This window comes from Eumetopias jubatus, unplaced genomic scaffold (genome assembly GCF_037043125.1).
Source record: "Eumetopias jubatus isolate StellerSeaLion01/CBP00866 unplaced genomic scaffold, mEumJub1_p1.0 scaffold_12, whole genome shotgun sequence".
Taxonomy (NCBI): Eukaryota; Metazoa; Chordata; class Mammalia; order Carnivora; family Otariidae; genus Eumetopias; species Eumetopias jubatus.
The window spans coordinates 88,621,718-88,634,097 of NW_028274818.1; the positions used below are offsets into that span (position 1 = coordinate 88,621,718).

Here is a 12,380-nt window from a genome sequence, read left to right on the forward strand (position 1 = left end):
GTCAGAATGGTTAAAATAAACCACACAAGAAACAACAGGTGCTGAAGAGGGTGTGGAGAAAGGAAAACCCTCCTGCACTGTTGGTGAGAATGGAAACTGGTACAGCCACTGTGGAAAACAGTATGGAGTTTCCTCAAAAAATTAAAAATAGAACTACCCTATGATTGATCCAGTAATTCCACCATTGGGTATTTACCCCAAAGAGAGAAAAACACAATTCAAATGGATAAATGCACCCCAATGTTTATTGTAGCATTATTTACAATAGCCAAATTATGGAGGCAGCCCAACTGTCCATTGACTGATGAATGGATAAAGAAGTGGTATATACATATATATACAATGGAATATTACTCAGTCATAAAAAAGAATGAAATCTTGCCATTTGCAACAACATGGATGGATCTAGAGAGTATAATGCTAAGTGAAACAAGTCAGAGAAAGACAAATACCATATGATTTCATTTCATATGCAGAACTTAAGAAACAAACAAACAAAAGGGAAAAGAGGGAGAGAAACAAACCAAGAAACAGACTCTTAACTATAGAGGACAAATTGATGGTTATCAGAGGGGAGGTAGGTGGGGGATGGGTGAAATAGATGATGGCAATGAAAAGTACACTTATCATGATGAGCATTGAATTATGTATGGAATTGCTGCATCACTATATTGTCCACCTGAAACTGATATTATACTGTATGCTAACCATACTAGAATTAAAATTAAAAACTTTATAAAATTTAAAAAATCTTTATGAAAAAGAAAAGTATAAAGTCACTTGGATATTTTGGGAATGAACCATATATAACACCTAAAAACTAAAAATAAATAATAAATAAAGCATGTTACAAACTTTGTGAATGCATTTGACAGCAATTTAATGACAATGGAAGAAATTAACTTAGCCTGGGGATTAGGTAATAAGAAAGCACCTAGGATGCAGCACAAAAATTAACAAAAATGGGGAATCATGAAAGTCAGAGATACATTGGAAATATCTGGATAGCTGAACTTGCAGAAGGAGAGAAAGAAAGGAACAGGAGAAATAGTTGAGGAAATCGTAAGTGAAAATGATCCAGAACCAATTAAAGATACCAACTGATAAATTGAAGAATGTCAACACATTCCAAGCAGGACAAAATTTTAAAAGATTCATATCTAAATATTTCATATTGAAGCTTATGTAAAACAAAGAATATATAAAAGGCAGCTACAGAGAAAAGAAAGATTATCTATAAAGGAATATCAGACTGAGCTAATTTCTCAAAAGTAGATGGAAACTAGAGATGGTGAAATAACAGCTCAATTTGCTAAAGAAAAATAATGGCAAACCTCAAATTCTATAAACAATGAAAATATCTTTTGTCAATGAGGGTAAATAAGAGGTATTTACAGGTAAAAACAAAACATGAATAAGAAAATTTGCCTGTGAGTTTCAGATTGAGAATCTGCAACTGCCATTTCTATTCCATGCTGAGGAGAGGTTCTAGCCATTGTAATAAGGTAAGAAAAAAAAAAGCATAGGGTTGGAAAGGAAAATAAACCTTTGTTATCTGGAGCAGTCAATGATTTATAAGTAAACATTCCAATATAATTTATAGATAAATATTAGAATTAAGAGAATTTAGTAATTTTGTTCAATACAAGTTCAATATTTAAAAATCAATTGCACTCAGGGTTCCTGGCTGGCTCAGTTGGTTAAGCATTAGGTTCTTGATTTCATCTCAAGTGATGATCTCAGGGTCCTGGGATCCAGCCCCACGTTGGGCTCTGTGCTCAGTGGGGAGTCTGCTTCTCTCCCTCTCTCTCTGCCTCTCCCCTTGCTCACACACACACTCTAAAATAAACAAATAAATCTTTTAAAAAAATCAGTTGCATTCAATAGACCACCAGGACATAAAAAATATAAAATCATTTAAATATTAAAACATAATATATATAGAAATAAATTGCACACAGTATTATTGCTTCTTGATCTTATATCCAAAGAAGCTGAATTCTCTGTTTAGTGTAAAATTCCTATACAACTTTAAAACCATTATTCTGAGACATTTAATGAGATCCAACACATGGAAAGATATGTTCACTACAAGTATGTCAATCTTCTGGAATCCCACTTAAAATCCCAGGATTTTTATGCAAAGATAAGCTAATTCCTCAATTCATCTATAATTTAATTTTAGTTTAATTTTTTAAAAAAGATTTATTTATTTTTTTGAGAGAGATCACGAGCAGGGGGAGGGGCAGAGATAGAGGGAGAGAGAAAATCCTCAAGCAGACTCCCCACTGAGCTTGGACCCCCCCCAATCCGGGGCTTTATCCCAGGACCAAGAGATCATGGTCTTAGCCAAAATCAAGAGTTGGATGCTTAACTGACTGAGCCACCCAGGAGCTCCTCAGTAGAAATTTTTGAGGCTAGAATGTAGTGGAATGATATATTTAAAGTGAGAAAAAAACATCTATACCAACAAAACTGTCCTTCAAAAATAAGGAGAAAATAAGAAATTCCCCAATAAACAAAAGATGAGGGAGTTCATTACCATCAAATCTACCCTACAATAAATGCTAAAAACACTCTTTTACATTGAAATTAATGGACACTAGACAGTAAATTAAAGCCATATGAAGAGATAAAGATCTCTGGTAAAGCTAAATACACTACCTCCTATGAAAACCAGAATTGTTATAATTTTGATTTATGATTCAACTATTTATTTTATACAGTATTTGAAAGGTAAATGCATAAAATAATATTTAATGGTACACAAAGTATGAAGATGTATTTTGTGATAACAATGACAAAGTGTGGACATGGGAACAGAGGTGTATAGAAGTAGAGTTTTTTGTGTGATTAAATTTCAGCTGGTATCAATTCAAAAGAGATGGTTACAACTTTAGGATGTTAGATGAAATCCCAATGGTAATCACAAATAAAATATCTGTATATATACACAAAAGGAAATGTAACTACAAAAAAATCAGCTAAATACAATATAAGGCAGTAATGGAGGAAATTAGGGACAAAAAAATCTAAATAAGAGATACAGAAAACAAGAAATGGCAAAAGTAAGTCCTTCCCTATTAGCAATTTTTTTTAAAGATGTTATTTATTTATTTGAGAGAATGAGAGACCACAAGCAGTGGGGAGGAGCAGGAGAGGGAGAGGAACACTCCCAGGTGATCGGAGAGCCTAAAGCAGGGCTGGATCCCAGGACCCAGGATCATGACCTGAGCCAAAGGCAGACACGTAACCAGTTGAGTCACCCAGGTGCCCCTCTATCAGTAATTACTTTAAATGTAAATGGATTTAATTCCCCACTCAAAAGGCATAGATTGGCAAAATGAATTTAAGAAAACAAACATGATCCAAATATCCACTATCTAGTTAGATTCACTTATGTTTAAGGACACAAATAGGTTGAGGGGCGCCTGGGGGGCTCAGTCATTGAGTGTCTGCCTTCGGCTCAGGTCATGATCCTGTGGTCTTGGGATCGAGCCCCACATTGGGCTCCCTGCTCCACGGGAGTCCTACTTCTCCCTCTCCCACTCCCCCTGCTTGTGTTCCCTCTCTCACTCTCTCTCTCTCTCTGTCAAATAAATAAATAAATAAAATCTAAAAAAAAAAAAAGAAAAAAGAAAGGACACAAATAGGTTGAGAGTAAAAGGACAGGAAAAAAATTTCATGCAGATAATGCCCAAAAGAGCTGGGTGGCTGTACTATTAGTAGAAAAAATAGACCTGAAGTCAATAACTATGACAATGACAAATACAGTATTATATATTGATGAAAGGATCAATTTACCATGAATATAGAACAGTTATACATATATATGCACCAAATATCAGAGCTCCAAAGTATATGAAGAAAGCAATAATAGATTTGAAGGGAAAAGTAAGCAGCTGAAAAATATCAGTTGGAGACTTCAATACCCCACTTTTACTTATTTTCTTTAAATTTTATTATGGAAGTATAGTTGGCATACTATGTTTTATTAGTTTCAGATGTACCACATAGTAATTCAATTCTATACATTATGCAATGCTCACCATGATAAGGGTAGTTACCATCTGTCACTAAACAATGTTATTATAATATTACTGACTATATCCCCTATACTGTATTTATCATCCCCATGACTTATTTATTTTATAACTGGAAGTTTGTACCTCTTAATCCCCTTCACCTATTTTGTCTATCCCCATCCCCTCCCTCTTGGAAACTCCCAGTTTGTTCTCTGTATCTAGAGTCTGTTTCTGTTTTTGTTTGTTCATTTGTTTTTTTTTAATTTTTTAAAATTTTGATTTAAAAATATTTTTAATGTTCAATTAGCCAACATATAATACATCATTAGTTGTTGATGTAGTGTTCAACAACTCATTAGTTGCATATAACACCCAGTGCTCATCAAAACATGTGCCCTCCTTAATCCCATCACCCTGTTAACCCCTCCCTTCTGTAATCCTCAGTTTGTTTCCCAGAGTCCAGAGTTCTTCATGGTTTGTCTCCCTCTCTGATTTCTTCCCACTCAGTTTTCCCTCCCTTCCCCTGTGGTCCTCTGCACTATTCCTTATGTTCCATATATGAGTGAAACCATACGATAATTGTCTTTCTCTGCTTCACTTATTTGACTTAGTATAATCCCCTCCAGTTCCAGCCATGTCAGTGTGAATGGTGGATATTCATCCTTTCTGATGGCTGAGTAATATTCCATTGTATATATGAACCACAGCTTCCTTATCCATTCATCTGTTGAAGGACATCTTGGCTCCTTCCACAATTTCCCTATTGTGGACATCGCTGCTATGAGCATTGGGGTGCATGTGCTCCTTTTTTCACTATGTCTGTATCTTTGGGGTACATACCTAGTAGTGCAGTTGCTGGGTTGTAGGGTAGCTCTATTCTTAACATCTTGAGGAACCTCCATACTGTTTTCCAGAGCGGCTGTACCACCTTGAATTCCCACCAACAGTGTAAGAGGTTTCACCTTTCTTCACATCCTTGCCAACACTTGTTGTTTCCTGTCTTGTTAACTTGTGCCATTCTAACTGGTGTAAGGTGGTATCTCATTGTGGTTTTGATTTGTATTTCCCTGATGGCTAGTGATGTTGAACATTTTTTCATGTGTCTGTTAGCCATTTGTATGTCTTCTTTTGGAGAAGTGTCTGTTCATGTCTTCTGCCCATTTATTAACTGGATTATTGGTTTTTTGGGTGTTGAGTTTGAGAAGTTCTTTATAGATCTTGGATACCAGCCCTTTATCTGTTAAGTCATTTGCAAATATCTTCTCCCATTCTGTGGGTTGCCTCTTAGTTTGTTGACTGTTTCCCTTTGCTGTGCAAAAACTTTTATCTTGATGAATTCCCAAAAGTTCATTTTTGCTTTTGTTTCCCTTGCCTTTAGAGACATGTCTTGAAAGAAGTCAAATCGCTGTGGCCAATTACTGCTTATATTCTCCTGTAGGATTTTGATGGATTCCTGTCTCACATTGAGATCTTGCACCCATTTTGAGTTTATCTTTGTGTATGGTGTAAGAGAGTGGTCCAGTTTCATTCTTCTGCATGTGGCCTACCAATTTTCCCAGCACCATTTATTGAAGAGACTGTCTTTTTTCCATTAGATCAATTCTTTCCTGCTTTGTCAAAGATTATTTGACCATAGAATTGAGGGTCCATATCTGGGCTCTCTATTCTGTTCCATTGATCTATGTGTCTGTTTTTGTGCCAGTACCATGCTGTCTTGATGATCTCAGCTTTGTAATATAGCTTGAAGTCAAGCATTGTGATGTCCCCAGGTTTGGTTTTCTTTTTCAACAATCCCCTGGCAACTCAGAGTCTTGTCTGGTTCCATACAAATTTTAGATTGTTTGTTCCAGCTCTGTGAAAAATGTCTATGGTGTTTTGATAGGGATTGCATTGAATGTGTAGATTGTTCTGGGCAGCATAGACATTTTCACAATGCTTATTCTTCCAATCCATAAGCATGTAATGTTTTTCCATCTCTTTGTGTCTTCCTCCATTTCTTTCATAAGTGTTCAGTAGTTTCTAGAGTATAGATCCTTTACCTCTTTGGCTAGGTTTATTCCGAGGTATCTTACAGGTCTTTGTGCAATTATAAATGGGATCAATTCCTTCATTTCTCTTTCTTCAGTCACATTGTTAGTGTATAGAAATACAGCTGATTTCTGTGCATTGATTTTTTTTATCCTGCTACGTTGGTGAATTGCTGTATAAGTTCTACTAATTTGGGGGTGGAGTCTTTTGGGTTTTCCACATGGAGTATTATGCCATCTTTGAAGAGTGAGAGTTTGACTTTTTCTTTGCCAATTTGAATGACATTTATTTATTTGTTTGTTTATTTATTTATTTGTCTGATTGCTGAAGCTAGGACTTCTAGTACTATGTTGAACGGCAGTGGTGAGAGTGGGCATCCCTGTCGTGTTCCTGACCTTAAGGGAAAAGTTCTCAGTTTTTCCCCATTGAGAATGATAGTCACTGTGGGCTATTCATAGATGGCTTTTATGACATTGAGGTATGTTCCCTCTATCCCTATATTTTGAAGCCCTTTAATCAAGAAACGATGCTGTATTTTGTCAAATGCTTTTTCTGCATCAGTTGAAAGGATCATATGGTTCCTGTCTCTTCTTTATTAATGTGATCTATCACGTTGATTGATTTGCAAATGTGGAACCACCCTGGCATCACAGGAATAAATCCCACCTGGTCCTGGTGAATAATCTTTTCAATGTAGTCTTGAGAATTTTGGCATCCATGTTCATCAAGGATATTGCTCTGTAATTCTCCTTTTTGATGGGGTCTTTGTCTGGTTTGGGGATCAAGGTAATGCTGGCCTCATAGAAAGAGTTTGGAAATTTTCCTTCCGTTTCTATTTTTTAGAATAGCTTCAGTATAATAGGTATGATTTCTTCTTTAAATATTTGGTAGAATTCCCCTGGGGAACCATCTGGCCCTGGACTCTTGTTTTTTGGGGAGGTTTTTGATTACTGTTTCAATTTCCCTGCTAGCTATTGGTCTATTCAGATTGTCTATTTCTTCCTGTTTCAGTCTTGGTAGTTTATCAGTGTCCAGGAATGCATCCATTTCTTCTAGTTTGCCTAGTTTGTTAGCCTATAGCTGCTGGTAATAAGTTCTAATAATTGCCTCTATTTCCTTGGTATTGGTCATGATTCCTCCCCTTTCATTCATATCTTTCAATAGTTAACTCTCAGCGTGAACAGGCTGAATGCTCCCATCAAATGGCAGAGGGTTTCAGATTGGATAAAAAAGCAGAATCCATCCATATGCTGTCTACAAGAGACTCATTTTGAACCTAAAGACACCTCCAGACTGAAAGTGAGGGGATGGAGAATGATTTATCATGCCAATGGACCTCAAAAGAAAGCTGGGGTAGCAATTCTCATATCAGACAAATTAGATTTTAAACCAAAGACTGTAGTAAAGATGTAGAGGGACACTATATCATACTTAAAAGGTCTATCCAACAAGAAAATCTAACAATTGTAAATATCTCTGCCCCCAACATGGGAGCACCCAACTATTAACCAAAATAAAGAATCATATTGATGATAATACATTAATAGTAGACTTCAGCAATAGACAGATCATCTAAGCAGAATATCAACAAAGAAACAAGAGCTTTGAAGGACACATTGGACCAGATGGACTTTGTAGATACATACAGAACACTCCATCCTAAAACAACAGAATACTCATTCTTCTTGGGTGCACATGGAACTTGCTCCTGAATAGACTACATACTGGGTCACAAATCAGGTCTCAACCAATACCAAAAGACTGAGATTTTCCCTGCATATATTCAGACTACAGTACATTGAAACTGGAACTCAACCACAGGGAAAAATTTCGAAGGAACGCAACCCTTGGAGGTTAAAAAGCATCCTGCTAAAGGATGAATGGGTCAACCAGGAAATTAAAGAGGAACTTGAACAGTTCATGCAAACCAAAGAATATGAAAACACATTGGTTCAGAACCTATGGGATACTGCAAAGGTGGTCCTTACAAGGAAATATATAGCCATCCAAGCCTCTCTCTCAAAAAATTAGGAAAATCCCAAATGACAAGCCACCCTTACATCTAAAGGATCTGGAGAAAGAGCAGCAAATAAAGCCTTAACCCAGCAGGAGAAGAGATATAATAAGCAGAAATCAATGAAATAGAAACTAGAACAGTAGAACAGATAAATGAAACTAGGATCTGGTTCTTTGAAAGAACTAATAAGATTGGTAAACCTCTGGCCAGACTTATCCAAAAGAAAAGAGAAAGGATCCAAATTCATAAAATCATTTGTTTTTTAGATTCCACATATAAGTAAAGTCACATGGTATTTGTCTTTCTCTGTCTGACTTATTTCACTTAGCATAATACCATCTAGATCTATCCATGTTGTTGCAAATGGCAAGGTATCATTCTTTATTATGGCTAAGTGATATTCCATTGTATATACCACATCTTCTTTATCCCTTCACCTATCAATGGACACTTAGGTTGCTTCCATATCTTGGCTACTGTAAATAATTCTGCAGTGAACATTGGGGTGCATATATCTTTTTGAATTAGTGTTTTTGTTTTCTTTGTGTAAATATGCAGTAGTGAAATTTCCAGATCGTATGATATTTCTATTTTTAAATTTTTTGAGGAACCTCCACAGTGCCTGCTGGGAATTTTGGAATCTCTGACTCCAAGAACCATCTGGAAGAACCCATTCACCTCTTTTCATCATGCAACACTTCTTCCTCTATTTCAATTTTTTCCCTTCTAGTATAAATGTGGTCAAGTTGTTTAATGTATAAAATATCCCCTGTCTCATTCTCACAACTTTGGGTCAATTCTAATGTTCCCCTTTGCTTCAAAGCTAACTTTCTTCAGAGTATAACCCAAATTCTTAGCTTCACCTCCATTACGAGAATACTGTTCATCCTAAAGTATGCAGGCTCCCACAACCCCATCTTCCTGATGTCATAATGACAATGTGCCATGAACTAAAGAGGAAAGAAATGCACCATTTAGGCTCCCATTACTACCACTCAACTAACCACAGTACAATAGTTCTTGCTAACTGCATCAGTGAAGTTTTAGTTGCTAAATCCAATACACTGTATTCAGGCTTTACATTGCCTGAGATTTCCTGGAATCTGACACCACTGACCATTTCTTCTTGAATTTTTGTTCCCATTTAGCTTTCCCCAAGTTAATGCACTCTCCCCCGGATGGAATGTGCACCCAATGGCTGACTGATTCAGGGATATAAAAGACAGCTACCTTGCCTTGATTTGGGACCATTCTGAAAGGCCATGATGTTCTGGAGCTCTAAGGTGTATGAAGACCTCAGTTACAAGCGAACTGCACTTATAAGTGAACTACATCTTCTGCCCAGTCTTTCCTTCCTTACAGTACCTTGTCTTGCATATATGTTAGATGTACTGTTGAGAGAACTTGACTTTTACTCTTGCAGTTTCAAAGAACACAAAAGATAATCCTGTCTTAGATTCTATTCTTGTCTCTCTCTACTCAAAAATTTCTTTCTCCAGAATCTACTGAGTTGATCAGTAGTATCAGTATCAATGTCTACCATGACTGCCGTCTGTTATCTTCAACGCCTGCCTGTTTCCTGTACCCCCAAGACATCAAGCTTCTCATATCTTAGACTGTAATTGTGTCTTACCTTTTGGAGACTTTTAGTGATGCTAAAGTGCTCAATGAACACATCCCCAGAGGTAACAGTTTCTTCTCCAGTCAAAATTTTGAAGGTAGTAGTTTTTCCAGCTCCATTGAATCCAAGCAATCCAAAGCACTCCCCCCTTTGGATTGTAACAGATATATTTTTCACAGCTAGAATGACTGGATACTTAAAATATATCTGAAAAAAATCCAGAAAACACTACTTAGTAAAGAGTATTTGAAGACCAAATAAATAAATACCTCAGACCCTATGGACCACAACTTCAGACAGTTTCACAAGAACTCTCCTATTACACTGGAAAAATACACATAAATTCTGAAGAACCACAGTGTGCTCTGGACACCAGTGACATGCTCTTGGGGATAATTGAAGCCGGTGTATATTGGCCAGTGAATGATGTTACCTTTGTGAGTTCCTTAATAAGCACTGTGGAATCCAGCAACCCCTGAGGCTGCCCCAGGATTCTCTGTCTTTCATTTTGTACATCTTCATCATCAGATTCTCCAGATAGTTCTTTTGACACTTTTCCATATATTTTCAAAACAAGAACCATAAAAGTGAACGCTGTTTAGGTGTCTGGTCTAGAGTGGGTGGTTTCATGAAAGCTAAACTGGGGGATAATCTCAAAGACATTAAAAAAGAAGATTTTAGTCATTCCATGAAGTATCTGAATATCACCTCAGCATCATGTACAACTTGACTAAGTTTTGACTAATAAATGGTTCATCTGAAGAATGATGGTGGAGTCAAGAGGAGAAGAAAAAGTCATTCAACATAGTAGAAAGAGTGTGAATTAACATGCTACAATGTGTACTTTAAATTTACTTATTTACTTATTTAAGTTTGTATTTAAATTCCTGTTAGTTAACATACAGTGTAATATTAGTTTCAGGTGTACAAGATAGTGATTCAGTACTTCCATTCAACATCTGGTGCTCATCACAAGTGCACTCCTTAATCCCTACCACCTATTTCACCCATCCCCTCACCTACCTCCCCTCTGATAACCATCAGTTTGTTCTCTATAGTTCAGAGTCTGTTTCTTGGTTTGCCTCTTTCTATCTCCCCCGCTCCTCGTTCATTCATGTTATTTTTTAAATTCCACATATGAATGAAATCATGCTATTTGTTTAAAAGACAGAATATAAAGCATTCATAGAAATGGATTTTATCACTTGGATCTTTAAGAAGGAAATCATCCCAGGAGGGTAGGAAAACTCGAAAAAATAGTCATGAATACTTAATAATAACTTTTTTTCCAGGATAAATCAGGAATAGAAGTCAAGAAAATCATCAAGGTTTAACTAGATTTTTCCCAAGAAACTCATTGGCCTATATTTTCAAGATAAATATTACAAGATAATAATGCTTTTTATTACTCTTGACTAGACCAAGTAGCTTCAGGAAACTGATCTCTAGATGGTAGAACAGAAATTTGGCATAATTTTGAAGACTGTTCTGTCCAATCAGTTCAGAACAGATTGATTTTTATTTCCACAAATTAAAAAATTAGGATTACATAATGTGTTGTTTTTCCAGAAATGGACACCTCAGGAAACACTACAGCCACAACTGAGATCAATCAAGTGTGACTTATTACAATTGCAGTATGTTAAACACTGAAAGGCCGAAGAATAAACTTTCTTTTATAAAAGAAACTGTCTTTATTTGAAATAGTATAGGGAAATTCAAGCCTAAAGGTCCTCTCAAGACAATGGAAGTTTTTGTGTAAAGCAATTAAGAAATGAATGGTAGCTTCATTAGAAATATAAATTAACCATAGGATAGCTACTTTACTAGAAAGAACCAGGGAAAAAGACAGCTATGAAGAGCCCTCCTGTGATGAAACTAATCTTTAACACTGACCTCAAACTATTTCTGCAGAGAAGCTCAAATTGAATGGTTACCTCAATGGAGCAATTTATGTATTATGGCATTGATGAAAGAAATACAAAAATCAGGGGCGCCTGGGTGGCTCAGTCAGTTATGCATCTGCCTTCGGCTCAGGTCATGATCCCAGGGTTCTGGGATCGAGCCCCACATCAGGCTCCCTGCTCAGTGGGAGGCCTGCTTCTCTCTCTCCCACTCCCCCTGCTTGCGTTCCCTCTCTCGCTGTGTCTCTCTCTGTTAAATAAATAAATAAAATCTTAAAAAAAAAGAAATACAAAAATCAGCCAGCAGTTAGTGGAGCTTAACAGTTGGGTGTGGACATGGAAAGAGACAAAGAGAGACCTTCAAACCACTGTCATTCCAGGGTTACTGCACCCATGCCCAGGTCTGCATCCTCTGAAGAACAATACCAGAGGCTTTACACCACAAGGAAAATAGACTTCACAGAAACATCCCAGCCAGTTACTTAAACAAACTAGCAAACAACAAAACTTCCTTGGGAAAGGGCAATACCCACAGAACCAATACATATTTTAAATATCCAGAGTTCAGGAAAAAAATGATATAAAAGAAACAGGAAACTGTGTCCCATACACAGGAAAAAAAAGCAAGCAACAGTAACTGCCTGTGATTAAATGACCAGATGTCAGATTTAATAGACAAAGACTTCAAAGTAGTCATTATAACTATTTTCAAAATAAAGGAAACCATGCCTGAAGGAATAAAGGGAGGTATGATGACAATGTTTTATCAAATAAAGATTACTAAT

General features: G+C 36.5%; 1 protein-coding gene across 1 annotated transcript in view; it reads right to left on the bottom strand.

The window, feature by feature from the left end:
- Window positions 1–12,380, bottom strand: part of LOC114198794 (phospholipid-transporting ATPase ABCA3-like) — a 137,876-nt gene that overhangs the window by 3,654 nt on the left and 121,842 nt on the right. Inside the window, exons 25-27 of the mRNA XM_088017068.1 lie at window positions 10,715–10,721; window positions 10,125–10,243; window positions 9,704–9,898 (exon numbers count right to left, since the gene is read on the bottom strand). Of these exons, the coding sequence (XP_087873194.1) occupies window positions 9,704–9,898; window positions 10,125–10,243; window positions 10,715–10,721 (321 nt within the window). The remainder of the gene's footprint in view (window positions 1–9,703; window positions 9,899–10,124; window positions 10,244–10,714; window positions 10,722–12,380) is intronic.